The 15,652-nt window shown below is 41.9% G+C and overlaps 1 protein-coding gene across 1 annotated transcript in view; it reads left to right on the forward strand.

The window, feature by feature from the left end:
* Positions 1-214: 214 nt before the first annotated feature.
* KCNJ3 (potassium inwardly rectifying channel subfamily J member 3) overlaps positions 215-15,652 on the forward strand; it is a 237,086-nt gene continuing 221,648 nt past the window's right edge. The window contains exon 1 of the mRNA XM_083154072.1: positions 215-1,791. Coding sequence (XP_083010198.1) covers positions 1,120-1,791 — 672 coding nt within the window. The 5' untranslated portion in view covers positions 215-1,119. The remainder of the gene's footprint in view (positions 1,792-15,652) is intronic.

Consider the following 15,652-nt stretch of genomic DNA (forward strand, 5'->3'; position numbering starts at 1 on the left):
GGGGCTGACCTGCCTCCCCTGTGGCTGTTATGACACCTGCCTCAGATGACTGACATATCTGTCTGTGTAGAGAACTGAGCACAATGTTACAAAGTGAGATCCTCCCAGGTAGCTTAGTAGTAGTACACTGTATGGCAGTGTGTAGCAGATGCCCCCATTGTCTGCTGCCCGGGCACTGCTGCAGTCTAAGAGCACCGTACAGCTGGGGGAGAGGAGGAGAGATGAGCAGGAGAGGGCGGAGCCAGCGTTCGCTGCTGCAGCTGATCACACACATACATACACAGCTACACTATCTCCATTCTCCTGTACCACAATCATGATCCTACCACCTCCCCCGAAAAGGAAAAGGACTGGAGCTAATTCTCCTTGAACTGGGTATGTTAATGCCATCGACTGCATTGCATAAGACCCCCCTCCCCAAATAAAAAAAAGATCTCCTCCTTGGACAGAAGGGTCTGTGCTGTGAGTATCATTACTGCTTTTGTTCACAACATCCCAGGAAGCTAGAGAGTGTGGGTTGCTTGAAGAAGGCTCCATCCTCAGATCATTCCAAGCACAGTTCTGCTCTGCTGATCTTCAGTTTGGGGGAGGGTGGGTGGGGGGACTCTGAGATTTACCAGGCTGGACCTCTGCTTGAACCCATGTGCATTTTGCACAGTGACACTTTAAGAGAGAAGGTTCCTCATACCAAGCCTGCAAAGACTTTTGTATTATTTCACCTGACCAGTGAGGAGACCGTATTTACCATCATTTTTAAATTCAGGTTGCTGTGTGATTAGATTTCTTTTTCTGCATGTTAACTTCTAGTCACCTCACAACTGCAGGAGATGCGTTGCTGCAGAACCAAAGCCAAAAGGGATAGGGATCTGGGAATGACATGATATCATTTGTATTGTCTTTAGTAAATCAGTTCCGTAACCTGCTGGAGCAGATTGATGCAGTCTCTGAATGGATGTCCATGGATTATGTGGTTTCTAGCTGGGCATAAGGGGCCATTACTTTCACAGAAAGAGGAGACTATTCTACTGGGGAAAACCATAAAAGAGAACCGAACAGTATTACAGAGTGACACTGATTTGCACACCCATTGAATCTGGCTGTTGTTGTTTTTTCCATATTATGTCTGCACTCCGAAGGAAATTCGGGGACGATTATCAGGTAGTGACCACTTCGTCCAGTGGCTCTGGATTTAATCAAGCTGCTCCTAAGAGGAAGAGACAGAGGTTCGTGGAGAAGAACGGCCGGTGCAACGTCCAGCATGGGAACCTGGGGAGCGAGACCAGCAGGTACCTCTCTGACCTCTTCACTACACTGGTGGACCTTAAATGGCGCTGGAATCTATTCATCTTCATTTTGACTTACACTGTTGCCTGGCTATTCATGGCTTCCATGTGGTGGGTGATTGCCTACATGCGAGGGGACCTCAACAGGGTACACGACGAGAACTACACACCTTGTGTGGCCAACGTCTACAACTTTCCATCGGCCTTTTTATTCTTCATAGAGACAGAAGCCACCATTGGCTATGGATTCAGGTACATTACTGACAAGTGCCCCGAAGGGATTATCCTCTTTCTTTTTCAGTCCATCCTAGGTTCCATCGTCGATGCCTTTTTGATAGGCTGCATGTTTATAAAGATGTCTCAACCCAAAAAGAGAGCTGAAACTCTAATGTTCAGTGAACATGCTGTCATCTCAATGAGAGATGGCAGGCTCACCCTGATGTTCAGAGTGGGTAACCTTCGAAACAGCCATATGGTCTCTGCCCAAATCCGTTGTAAATTGCTAAAAGTAAGTATCAATAATTGCATTCTTTTTTTTTTTTTCGTTAGAGCAAACTCGAGGCTGTTGTTGACAAGGTATTGGATACGTGGACGCCATGAAATGTTGACATAAGCCATGTGCTCGGTGTCTGCTGCGTAGCTGCGAGGTTGCACCACTTCATTATGTTGATTGAAGGATTATTTTAGGAAATTGAGTTGTTTAATCAATAGAGCTAAACAAATCTCACAAACGCTGTGTAAAGGGCGTGGGTCGTTACATCGACAGTGTCTAGGTCCACCGCTGTTGGTCGACAGGAAAAAGGTCGACGCGTGCAATAGGTCGAAATGGATAATAGGTCGACACAAGCAAAAGGTCGACATGTAAATAATGAGCATGGGCAAATGTCGACATTTTCCATATTTTGTCGACATGGACCCCCAATTAGTGTCACGCGGCCCCTCGCATGGCTCGCTTTATTCGCCATACTTAGGGCCCAGTGCCTCACTGTGCACAGTGCATTATTATATTCTCCCTCTATGCCGACACGGATGGAGAAGTAAGAACAAGTCGGTTAAAAAAAAAGTCACTAAAAACCCATGCCAACCTTTTCATGTGTCGATAATTACCATGTCAACTTTTTGCTTGGGTAGACCTTTTGTCAATGTCAAACTATTGCTTGTCAATCTTTTTCATGTGCTGACATGTTGACATGGATGAAGAAGTAAGAACAATTAGGTTTTTTAAAAAAATCATGAAAAACTCATGCCAACCTTTTCATGTGTCGGTTATTACTGTGTCAACATTTTGCTTGTGTTGACCTTTTGTCAATGTCGACCTATTGCATGTCAACCTTGTTCATGCCTTGACCTGTTGCCTGTCGACCAATAGTGGACAACCTAATGATTGTTGACTTAGACACTGTCTTATGATATTTCACAATTAGAATTTAATCTCATGGAAATATGTGACCTAGAAAAATCTTTAAGATGTGAACATTTTCTGTATGACCTGACCAGTATCATTCACTTCACTTATACAGGTTGAGTATCCCGTATCCAAAATGCTCGGGACCAGGAGAATTTTGGATAACGGATTATTCCGTATTTCGGAATATTTTAATATTTCAATTATGTATTTTGAAGTATCTTGCATGTATGCTGTATAAACACATAAAATACACACAAATATATTTTATTACCACATAAAATACACACAAATATATTTTATTTGTTCAAAAAACAAGGTTTCAAAACATGAAACAAAATTTGTGTACTATCTCAGATATTGAATTTGAATGCCAAGCAATCATTTTCTTGCACATATATAGTGCCAGTTACATATCATGTCACCAGTAGGGCTGTTACAAATGTCCCCAGTGAGTTTTTAGAAAAAAAATATTTTTTTTTTCACTCGCTGGAATGTATGGTTTTCGGAATAATTCGGATAACGGATACTCGGATACGGGATACTCAACCTGTACTAGGCAAATTTAAAATGCGGACAAAATCTAAATCCATTTGTTTATCTATTGAAGTGTCTAGTGTATCTGCAGCTTACACAGTACCAATTACCCGTTACTAAAGGCCTGCTTTTTTGTTGTTGGTTAAACATAAGCACCCAAAAGAGAGTGCAGTTTCGTTATCGGCTTCCATCCTTACTTATGCACAAATCCTTTAAAATAAAATATAGGTCAGTTTAATGTTAGGTGTTCACCAAGAATAAGTTAAGCAATGTCACTGCTTGTTGTCGTAATCAAGCGGCCATTTTTATCTGACCTTTACTTGTGCTTCAATGTTATTAAAGTTGTTTTATTCAAATTAACAAGGCAAGTGCTTTTAGTGCCCTGTTATTTTGGAGTTCCATTAAGCTGATATTTATTAAGACTTTCAGGGGTTAACGCTGTGTGCTACTTATCACCAGTAGCCATGGATGGCATTCTTTCTCCTTTTAAATCAGTCAGTAAATATTTAGGCGGATGTTTATTTAGTCGCTCATTCTTCACCGTTAGATGAACAAATTTATTTGCCCATGTAACTTTCCGGCATAATGATCCCCAGGAGTCTACTTGCTTCTTATTCTGTTTTGCTTGGTCAGACTTCAACTGTATTGATTTGTGGTGTTCTCTCTAATTTATACACATTTCAATCTATTTTGACCATTTGAGCCACCTGCCTATTCAATCCTGTGTTCGAAAACACCATTGCCGGTCCCTGTGAGAAATTGCAGTGTCATAGTTTTTTCCTGATTGTATTCAGGTTCTTGCACTGTATGTACACAGTATGTACAGTTGCACTGTAGAATGTACAGTATGCACTAGTTCCGTGGACTGTTTTTTTAAAAATTTCATTCAAAATGCAGGTACAGGTGTAAGATTTATTATCTAGAATGTTCTGGATTGCTATACCAAAACTAAGCTAAATAGCATTTTAAAGTTCTCTCTGTAAACCTTCACAGTACTGCTCCTGCCAACTCCCATGTTTAGCATCGCCCCTCATAGTGTGTTTACAAGGCAGCATTTATTAATGTGTTACTACTGAATACCACCAACAAATTTCTGTACCTACCGTATTTGGGTTTTGTTTGATTGAAGATGACGTTTGCTTTTCCTTTATTCTCAAACATACGCAACACTATGGATGGTGTAATAGTTAGCATTTTTGCCTCACATAACTGAGGTCCTGAGTTCCATTCCCACCAGGGCCTTAACTGTGTTGAGTTTGTATTTTCTCCCTGTGTTTTTTTGGGGTTTCCTCCGGGTACTCCGGTTTCCTTACTCACTACAAAAATATACTGGCAGGTTAATTCGCTTCCCCCCAAAAAATGACCCCCAATTTGTAACTGTGTGTGTGTGTGTGTGTGTGTACATGGGCAGACTAGATGGGCCAAGTGGTTCTTATCCCCAGTCAAATTCTATGTTTTTACTTCACTCATGGAACTTTCTGATTTTACTGATCGTAAAGCACAGAGCGCTTCACGCCGACATTGCAGATAATTCACATTATATAGCGTTTATGCATTTTTTAGCTACATTTTATATATAGGGTGTATACATTGTACAGCCAGACAGACACTAACATCATTGGAAGATTTTATCCATACAGAACTATACTGTACTGTCAGACTGACACAAGGGATCATTTGGAAGGGACAAGGCTATGGGGAATGTAGGTTTAAGATAAGGGCATTTTATAGATAAGTACTGTAGCTATGCCATTGAATCTCCACTTCTATTCTGCAAAACAGTATTGTTAACCCTTTTATGTGAAAAATGATTTCTTTTGGGAATAAAAGAGGTTAAGGCACGACTCTGCTTTACCACAGTAACATTAAAATGAACTAAATGAACAATTACAGTTCAGCGAACCACACTTAGCCCCCATTCAGTGTTTATTTTTAGCATTATATAAGGTTCACTGTACACATTATGACTGAAAGATGATCTGTGCCTTCCAGTGTACACTTGAATGAGAAGCAAAGTCGCACAGTCGGTGTACAGTAAGGGCTTTGCAATCTAGGACACAGAGGTGAATATTTTTTGTTGGGGAAAAAGGAATTCTTATTTGTCGCTTCCAAATCTTTTTTACACAACAGGGTTCCGAGGGACTTACTCGAGAGAGCGTCTTTATTTCCCTGACACTTTGTAAACGAGTGAGATTGTGTACACTCTCTGTAGTGTTCTAACATGTTCAACACACAAATAAATCATTACGTTTAGTTCGTTAGTAGCAATAAGCCTTTATTTATTGCATGGGGGGGAGGGGAACATTACAATTAGTAAAGCTTTATGGCAACCTGCTGTCTGTACATTTTTCAATATACAAGGCTTGCTTAATTATAAAACCAAGAAAGAGCGGTCCCTGATGTACATTTTACGACTCATTCCTGGGCAACCTGATTGTTGCCTCTTTATTAAGGTGGGGGGAGGAGCTTCTGTATAAAAGGTTAGAACATTCCTGTCAATAAACTGTGAATGCTAGCTCAGTGGTATAGCTTTTCCTAAAGCTGCGTTTCCTGTAGAAAATAATATAGCCATATGTACTGATTTCATATATAGGATTGTTAAACACAAGTGATTTCCACTATAGCATTTGTATTTATCATAGGGTGATAAGCCCATATGGCCAGCAAATTGGGTGCTGAGGATATGGTTTAGCCCTTATATATACAGGCGGCGTCACTGTAGCAGTTAACATTTTAAGGGTTTAGATGTTAAGGCTCCTCCATTCATATCATGGGTAACCCTACTTAACAATTATTGTAGCAGATTATAGAAAGTTGTGCGTATAACAGAAGAAACATGAAAGACAAAGCAGTGTATTATTTAAATAAAGCTTTGTTTTCTATGTTGAATACCAATATTGTTTTGTTTATATGAATATTTTGAACACATTTTTATTTTTCCAGGGGGCAAACAGGCTTCCTGGTGTTGTTGTTGCTGCGGGGCCTCTGTCATGCCCTAAAATCACAAATCTTTGCTGCCCATTTCTGATTCAGATTGGGGGTGATTCAGTTGAGTTGTGAGATTCTGTTGGGACCTTGCTTGGTTGCACCCAGCTAGATATTGCAGTTAATGCTGCTTTCCCACTGCCAAACCTGCTCTGACCCGTTTTTTTTAAACATTTCTTTAACCGGGTCAAAGCAAGTTTAACCCCATTCACACTGCATGTTGTAAACGGTATATTACTGGTTAATTACTGTTTTTGTACCTTTCACTTGACACCCGTTGTAAAAAGGTACACAGTAATTAACCAATAATATACCATGCAGTAGGCAGCACCTAGTAACACTCCCTCCCTCCCCTGGTACCTGGCAGTGAGGTAGGCCGTGGGGGTGCACGGGTCACTAGGAGGCAGCGGATCCCGCTCATTACATATGCGTATATGAATGAGCCGATCATTACATATGCGCATATGAATAATCCGCTCATTACAAATTTGCATATGGCATGAGCGGCCCGCTAGTTCCCATTTGCAGCAGGGACCCCGCCGATGAAATCACACTCTCCTAATGGACCTGCTTCCTCCGCCTGAGCACAGACCGTGCTGTCCGGATCCCCAGGATTGCGGGCAGGTACCAGGAGCGGGGGTACCAGGTACCAGGGGAGGGGGGTGGACGGGAACCAGCTGCAAGGTACCAGGGGAGGGGGGGGGCAGGACAGGTACTAGGGGAGGGGGGAGGCCAGTGTGGGATACCATTTAAGACCCTTTCCCACTGCCAAAAAAATGTGTCTTAAACGGGTAGGACACTGCTTTTTACCTGTTTAACAAATACCGGTATTTGTTGAACGGGTAAAGCACCCTGGAGCTTTCCCACTGCAGCTCTACCCATTTAAAAAGGCTAAAAAAAGGCAATTTAAGAGCTGCAGTGGGAAAGGGGTATAAGGAACATGTGTGCACAGTCCCACTTCCCATAATACCCGGAAGTGCAGGCAGCATCATTGCGCAAGGAAGCAGCAGTACCTTATGGCAAATTTAATTTGGCGCTTAGGATAAGTAGATAAAGTGCTACATTAATCAAACACTTTAGGAAGACTATTAACTCATTAACTCGCTTGTAAAAAACAATGTTTGCAGGATTATGGTAAGTTTAGATTGTCTATGTATTATGCCTATATCATGGCATAATGAAATGATATGTAAGCAATATGCTGCTTACATATCATTTATTAAAGAACCAATCTTCCAGTAATTTCCCTTGGGAATTGTGATGTGGTTCTACCTATTGGCAATTCACGGTGGGAGAAATGGATATTCCAATATTTTTTATGAAATAATAATATTATTATTGTTTATTACAAATTCGACAGATAATTTTCCAGCCTCTCCTATTGTCTCCAATGCTGAAATTGTTTTGAACTTTCCAGATTTTTATTAAAAAAAATTGAACGATATATATTCTCTTTGATTGGATTGCAAATAATCCGGGCAATACAGGTGTCATCTGGTACCCTCAATGATTGGAGCGTACCAAAGCGCCAATCCGCTATTGTTGTGAACATTACAGAGAATTCCAGTGGATAAGGCAGCCTATATTCTATTGTCTCACTTATAAAATAAGAGGGTTAAGGGTATTGTGTGTGTGTGTGTGTGTGTGTGTGTGTATATATATATATATATATATATATATATATATGTACATATACACAGACAAATAGAGTGTACCCCAATCTGTGCTCAGTATATATGGAGCAGCACCTCTGGGGGATCCCCTGTTAGGTGGGACCCAATGTTTCAGGAATGAATGAACAAATGTATACAGAGTAAATTTAATAAAAAAATGCCCAACTGGCATAACAATGTAATTACAATTGCAATTAAAATTTAATCCAGCATTGGATGAAATTCTCTCTGATAATCAGTGATCACAAGCACCAGGTATACTGTATATATAGGGCCCTGTATGTGTATATATATATATATATATATATATATATATATATATATATATATATATATATATATACCTAAAATAGTGTCACCAGCACCCTAACTATGTAATGTCCTTTAGCAATTCACAACTGTTTCAAAATAATTTTTATTTTAAATCATTGGTATTTAAAATACCATAAAAAATACGCTTATAGCTTCATGTTGTTGGAGTGATTTTTTCATTTATTTTCAAAGATGTGACAAATAACCTACGCTTTTCGTCTCCACAAGAGACTTCATCAGGGGTGCTTGATCTACAAAATGTAGAAGGAACTGGTAAAATCGTCATAAAGACATTACATAAAAATTTTCATTATATTATTATAATACATTGTATAAAAGACTTTGTATAAAAAAACAATAATTAACAAGACTTATTATTATGCTACAGGAACAGATCGTGAGACAGAGAGAACAAGCAGAAGGAATTTCTTTAGGTATATTCAAAATTTTTACAGGTGATATATATTTTTAATTCATACTTGTGTAGTTTCACTGCGCCAGCATGGGCGCGCGCTACTTCCGGGTTGGCGTCCCCTCACGCTCGCCACACTATCTAAAATAAACTCCATGCGAACGTGGATAGTTCATACCCCCACTATCCACGTTGGCATGGAGTTGATTTTAGATAGTTTGGCGAGCGTAACGAGCCACCGAGCCCAAAGCGCAAGGGGACACAGACCCGGAAGTAGCGCGACGTGAAACTACACAAGTACCTTTTTATTCTTATTTTTATTCTTATTCAACAAAGGTACATACCTTCATAGGATTTAGGCCCTACAGGTCTGAATGATTGGAACCTCGATATAGTATATTGGTAATTCTATGACAGCTACCGACATTGAATTATCAATACACTATATCGAGATTCCAATCATTCAGGCCTGTAGGGCCTAAATCCTATAAAGGTATGTACCTTTGTCGAATAAGAATAAAAATAATAAAGAATAAAAAATATATACCACCTGTAAAAATACTGAATATACCTAAAGAAATTCCTTCTGCTTGTTCTCTCCGTCTCACCATCTGTTCCTTTTATTAAAATAATAAGTCTTATTAATAAAATTTTTTATACAATGTCTTTTATACAATCTATTGTAATAATATAATGAACATTGTTTATGTAATGTCATTATGTGGTTTTTACCAGTTTGTTATACATTTTGTAGATCAAGCACCCCTGATGAAGTCTCTTGTGGAGATGAAACGCGTAGGTTATTTGTCACATCTTTGAAAATAAACGAAAAAAATCACTCCAACAACAAGAAGCTATAAGCGTATTTTTTATAGTATTTGAAATAAATGTTTTAAAAATTATTTTGAAATGTTATGAATTGCTAATGGACATTACATATTTAGAGCGCTGGTGATACTACTGTAGGTGTCTAAAGGTGTTGTGTGTTCCGGCTAGTAGGGAACCAAGTGTCTCTAATGACCCCATTTATCAAAGTAGCGCAACTTTGGAACTTTGCAACAATGGACAGCAAGATGAACCTAACCATTATCATGAGGTGTGCGCAACTTCAGGGGGTGGGGCCAGGATATCATGTCATTAGACCCAAACCCAGTTGCTGGATAGTGCTGAGATTCTCAGGTCTGCGAGGAAAGGGTGGTGTTACTCTCAAATCAGTTTGCACAAGAAAAATAAAACAACAAAACACATTTATGTAACTTCTGCATAGGTGTATTTGTGGCAGTGTATTCTATGTAATTCCACAGGTTTACCACCCAGTTGTATCTCTGTCTCTTTACACTGTATTTCTTTATGGTTTCCATATATACAAACCTTTGCTTTTGCTCCTAAAACACATTTCAGCTCAAATTGTGTTCATAGTGTTCTGTTTGCTGAACAGAAAACTATATCGTCCTAACTGTTTGCAGAATAGTAATAACTTGGATCCAGAGCTAACACTCAGGACAGATTTATTAAGCCTAGTGAGGTGGCAGATGTATTAAGCCTGTTAAAGTGGTGATAACGCAACAGCCAATCAGCTATGTTGAAAAATTATAGTTGGGAGTTGATTGGCTGGTGCGTTATCACCGTCCACTATATCACAGCTTTATCATCACTTTATTACTTTACCAGGCTTAGTACATCTGCCCCCCCCCCCCCCCCCCAGTAACTAGTAACTGGCATATTACAGGCCGGATTTGAAAAAATGACAGTTTGGAGCTGGTTGGCCGGTGATAAAGTACCAGCCACTTTATCACTTCACCTGGCTTAATAAATCTACAGCTCAAGGGGCCATATGCACTAAGCTTCAAAAGTGATAAAATGGAGAGTGATAAACAGCCAACCAATCAGCTCCTGTCTGACATTTTTCAAACACATGTCTGTGACATGGCAGGTAGGAGCTGATTGGTTGGTTGTTTATCACTCTCCATTTTATCACTTTTGAAGCTTAGTGCATCTGGCCCTGGGACTTTTACTCTCCCCTCATGAACTGTGACTTGTGTGATGAAAATGTAATCTTCACATTAGCGGAATCCAGTGGTCCCAGATTCTGACACTCTCATGAATTGTAGTCAGCTGCAGTTATTGTCAGGGGGTCCCAAATATTTCTTATGGCATTGCAGTCACACTCATATCAGTCTAGCAGTGCACTCCATTATCATTACAGTGCAGTCGCATGCTCTGTGCTCATATTTGGTTCTATGTCTCTATGGTAACCGGTCTCGGGAATGTACCTTGTTCCTATGTCTCTCTCTCTCTTTTTTCCCTTTTGCAGCTTTATTCTCTATTTCTTGGAACTCAGGCACAGTACACCTAAACTTTACTGTAGCTCAACACGGAACTGATCTTTCCTGTGGTGCTCAGAACATAACTCATTTATTTTTCTTCCCAGACCAGACTTCCTTAGGGGTATATTTATTAAATTATATATATGGTCCTACGTCTGAAAAAGGATATTTTTAGAAGCTTGCCACATTGTTTAAGTCATGGGGCCATTTATTATGAGGGTACCTTAGCAGATATGGCAGTTAGGGGTATGGTAAAAGATTTCACTGCTTGTGTTCGGGCAGCACAGAGCTGTGCTGTGACCTCCTCCTCCCTGCACTATGATCCTCTTCCAGGTGCAGGGAGGAGGAGACCCTGGCGCAGCAGCATTGCCGGGTAAGGGAGGGAGGGGGGAGCCGCTGGGAGCCGCTGACTCTTACCGCAAAGGACAGCTCTTAACGCAAGAGCTGTCCTTTGCCATAATTATCGCATATGTTAGAGCATATGCGATAATTATGTAGGCGATGGGCGGCGAAGGCGGGCGGAGCTGGGCTGCGGATGTTAGAACATCCCGCCCTAAGAGTAGTGAGGCCATAATGTAGAATATACTGTACCGATCATCCAGACATGTTGGAGGGGCCTGATTCTACAAAGGTCAGCTACTGAGGCAGATAGAATGTACCCTGTTAACAGAGCGTGGTGCAAAAAAGCACTTAAATCCCCCCCCCCCCATAGGGGGTTGGGGGGTGGACAAGCCTTCTGGATTGGGGGATGTGGCTTGGCCTTCCGAGTTTGGACAAATACCCTCAGTACCTGAGTCCCAGCTGTCTACAGCCTTAGGGATCTGTATGTACACTATTGTGTGCGCAAGAAATCTCCAACATTTCCAAATGTCAAAACATTTCCAAACAAGCCCTGTTTTCTGGATTTCAGAATGCTGCCTGCAATGGAGATAACCGTATTCCCTTTTAGCAACTTAGGTATTTCCCTGTGGTATTTTAGACCATGTCAACATCAATTTTGCTTGTCCTTCAGAAAAGATAAGGGAAGGAGACACAGTGGATTGCTGTAGTGGAGCTTTTAACTATCCCAGTGCGTTTGTACTGTACTCACTGCAGTTCTTCACATAACCACTGAGCAGGCCCAGGGCCATCTTAACGTTCTGTAGAAGGAAACTGGTTCTAGGGGCCTTGAGTAGGGGAGGGCATATCTGACCCCCCTCCTCCTCCTGGCTGGTGCCTCCGAAGTTCCGGGAAGGCAGGTAGAAAGTTCTACCCAACTGCTCTGATTGTGAATTAAACACAATCAAAAGAGACAGACGGCATTCTTCCCGGGCCTCCCAGCCCTCAGCCAATCAGCTGTAAGCATGTTGCTGATTGGTAGATAGCTCCAGCCATCCAAGTGCTGACAGTCATTCCCTGTATGGAAGCATGTGGAGAGGCTCAGGTTCGAGGGAGCAGTAATACATTCTTTAATTTATCCCCATGAATAGATGATAGGGATTCCCAGTACATTGCTTTGTCCAAATGTAATAACCGCTGGTTACTAAACTGACTATATTAGGGTATGGGTCATAGGATTGAATCAATTAAGGTTGACATACATTGGTTTGACCACTGAAGGTTGACAGGGCTTAGGTTGACACCTGAAATAGGTCGACATAGCTAAGGTCGACAGGGTTGGAAGGTTGACACAAGCATTAAGTTGACAATGGGAAGGTCAACAGTCAAAGGTCAACATGAGTTTTTCACGATTTTTGGGGTCCCAATTGTCAACAAACAGTAGTCACCGTCTAAGTATACAGTGTCCTCACGCTCGGCACACTATTATATTCTCCCATCACTCGGTAGTGGATGGTAGGTTATGAAATACCGCCTGTCGGCGCATGTCGGCTCAAACAAAAAGTGAAAACCGCATGCCATCCTTTTGATTGTCCTTTTGATTGTCGACCTTCCCATTGTGACCTAATACTTGTGTCAACCTTAGTCATGTCAATCGATTTAAAGTGTCAATTTAACACGCATCAACGGTACTTTCCAAAGACAGAATGTAAGCTCTCACGAGCAGGGCCCTCTCTCCTCATGTGCTTTTCTGTATATGTGTCTGCCACCCCAATAATTGTTTCAGTGTCCTGTCCCATGATGCAACTGTATCTATTTATGTACTTGTCCTATATTGCCTTGTAAAGGCCCCAACCTATTAGTCCGATTTGGCCACTTTGCACCAGATTCCGACGGATGGGGCTGAGAACTCGGTTGAAGAGTAGCCAAAGTGGATGTTTGACATTCTATCTGATGCGCTCGAACTGGATTTGAGTTGGAGATTGGACATGCTTGCATGTCGCGGGCAGCCTCCTGGCAGAAGGGTATGTCATCGCATGCAATATATCGTATGCAAAAAGACCGCATGCGATATATCTAGGGGGATCAGCTGTAACTTCTCCCTCTCGGAGAAGTTGCGGAAATGAATGGGGGCCTTTAAACATTATTTTCATATTTTTTGCTCATTTATGCATTGGTAGGTGCTGCAGAACCCTTGTGGTGTCATATGAATAAACAATGATTATAATAATACTAACAGCAGCTTTACTAATAATGCCCCTTTCCCACTGCAGCTAAAAAACGTTAAATTGCCGATTTTCAGCGCAATTTACCGTTTTAAGGCTGCAGTGGGAAAGTGCCAGAGTTGAAATACCGCTTAAAGTTCAATGGTATTTCAACCTGTTTTTAAAGCAGAGTCCTACACGTTAAAATAACGTTTAAGAGGCAGTGGGAATGCCTCTTAAACGTTATTTAGCCTCCAGGCAGTCCCAGTGCCTGATGAGAACTAGTAGTTCTCACTTTGTGCATGTGTAATGAGTGCACGTGCATAATAATGAGCTGCTCATTACATATGTGCATATGTAATGAGCGGCTCATTATTATGCACGTGCACTCATTACATATGCGCAAAGTGAGAACTACTAGTTCTCATCAGGCACTGGGACTGCCTGGACCCCGCATGGACCCTGCATGGCCCCCCGCTGCCTCCCCACTGCCCTGCATCCCCGTGCAGGTAAGTACAAGGGGAGGGGAGGTGGGGGCACAGGGCAGGTACGGGGGGTTAGGCACTCTTTACACTTGGGGGGGGGAGGGATTAGGCACTCTTTACACTTGGGGGGGGGGAGGGATTAGGCACTCTTTACACTGGGCGGGGGGGGGTTAGGCACTCTACATTTTACACGGTTCACTGCAATGGGAATGGTACTTTTAAATGGTATTTAAAATGGTAATCTGCTGCAGTGGGAATGCTAATACCGTTTTAAATACCATTTAAGATTACCAGTACTTTAAACTGGTCTGCAGTGGGAAAGCAGCATTAGAGAAGCACTGATTGGTAATCATAATCCAGCCAAAGGGCCAGATGCACTAAGCTTCAAAAAGTGATAAAAAGGAGAGTGATAAACAACCAGCCAATCAGCTCCTGTCTGACATTTTTCACACCCAGGATGTATTAATATACATCGCCGCCCGCCCGCCACGATGCCAGCGCATATGTACTAACATATGCGGCTGGCATCGCGGTGCAGTAACAGAGACCCCCCCCCCCCCCCCCGAGATACCTGTACTGTAGTGTGCGGGGGGTCTCCGTGTCCTCCCTGCTGCCTTCACGCCGGGGACAGCTAAGCAGGCTGTCCCCGGTGCCTCCTCCTCCCCCCTGCAGCCGGAAGGACTTCCGGCTGCGTTGCTAGAGGGAGGAAGGGCTTACCTTCCGGGGTCCAGGAGGACCTGCAAGAAGGTAAGCTCAAGGGAGGGGGAGAGGGGAGGTCCGCCAGGCGGCGGGGTTGCGGCGGGCGGCGATAAGAAGCCCATAGGCTTCTATAGGGGCGATACCCTGGCCGGCGAAATCAGTGCGGCCAGCAATAGTACATATGAAAATGCGGTAAAATGGGGGTTTTACCGCATTTTCATTTTGATACATCTTGCCCCCAGTCTTTGACATGGCAGGGGAGCTGATTGGCTGGCTGTTTATCACTCTCCATTTTATCACTTTTGAAGCTTAGTGCAAAGATTGGTATTGACACACATTTGCAATGCTTGTTACTGTATTTAGTAGGGTGAGAATGCTCGAAATGTTGCTTATGCAATCGAATATATTTTGTTTTTGCATACCTGAGGGGTGACATTTTCTTCTTTTCACACGATTCCCACTTCTGGCACCAGGAGTTAAGCTGGCCATACATCTACAGATCGATTGTCAGATTGGGCTGGTTGGAACAAAAACCTGGTAATGGATGAGAGTAAATGACAGTTGACCATTTGCTTTGAAATGCTGGAAAACTGCCAAAAACTGTCATTTACACATTACCAGGTGTTTGTTCCAACCAGCCAGATCTGACAATCGATCTGTAGAGCATGGCCACCATTACACTATACTGTGCCTATTGTTTTTAGTTTTATTGCACAAGCACACACACACACCTATATAAATACAAGCCAGTTTAGCTGATCCATTGATCTGCAAATGTTGCTACGGAAACAGACTGCTGGTGATTTACGATTGTGATAGACGTTCACTGTTTAAAACTATAGGAGAATCAATAATTTCAGCATAAAATATTCCACAGTACAGTCATTTCGCTTTCTGTTTGTGGGTTCCGGTACAGAATCTGACTACTTATCTTCAGAACAACATTTGTTTCCTCTATATTCCGCTACATCTGAAATTCAATAACAATGTCTTACATGACTTATTACTGTAG

The sequence above is a fragment of the Crinia signifera genome, chromosome 7 (genome assembly GCF_055691185.1).
Source record: "Crinia signifera chromosome 7, ASM5569118v1, whole genome shotgun sequence".
Taxonomy (NCBI): Eukaryota; Metazoa; Chordata; class Amphibia; order Anura; family Myobatrachidae; genus Crinia; species Crinia signifera.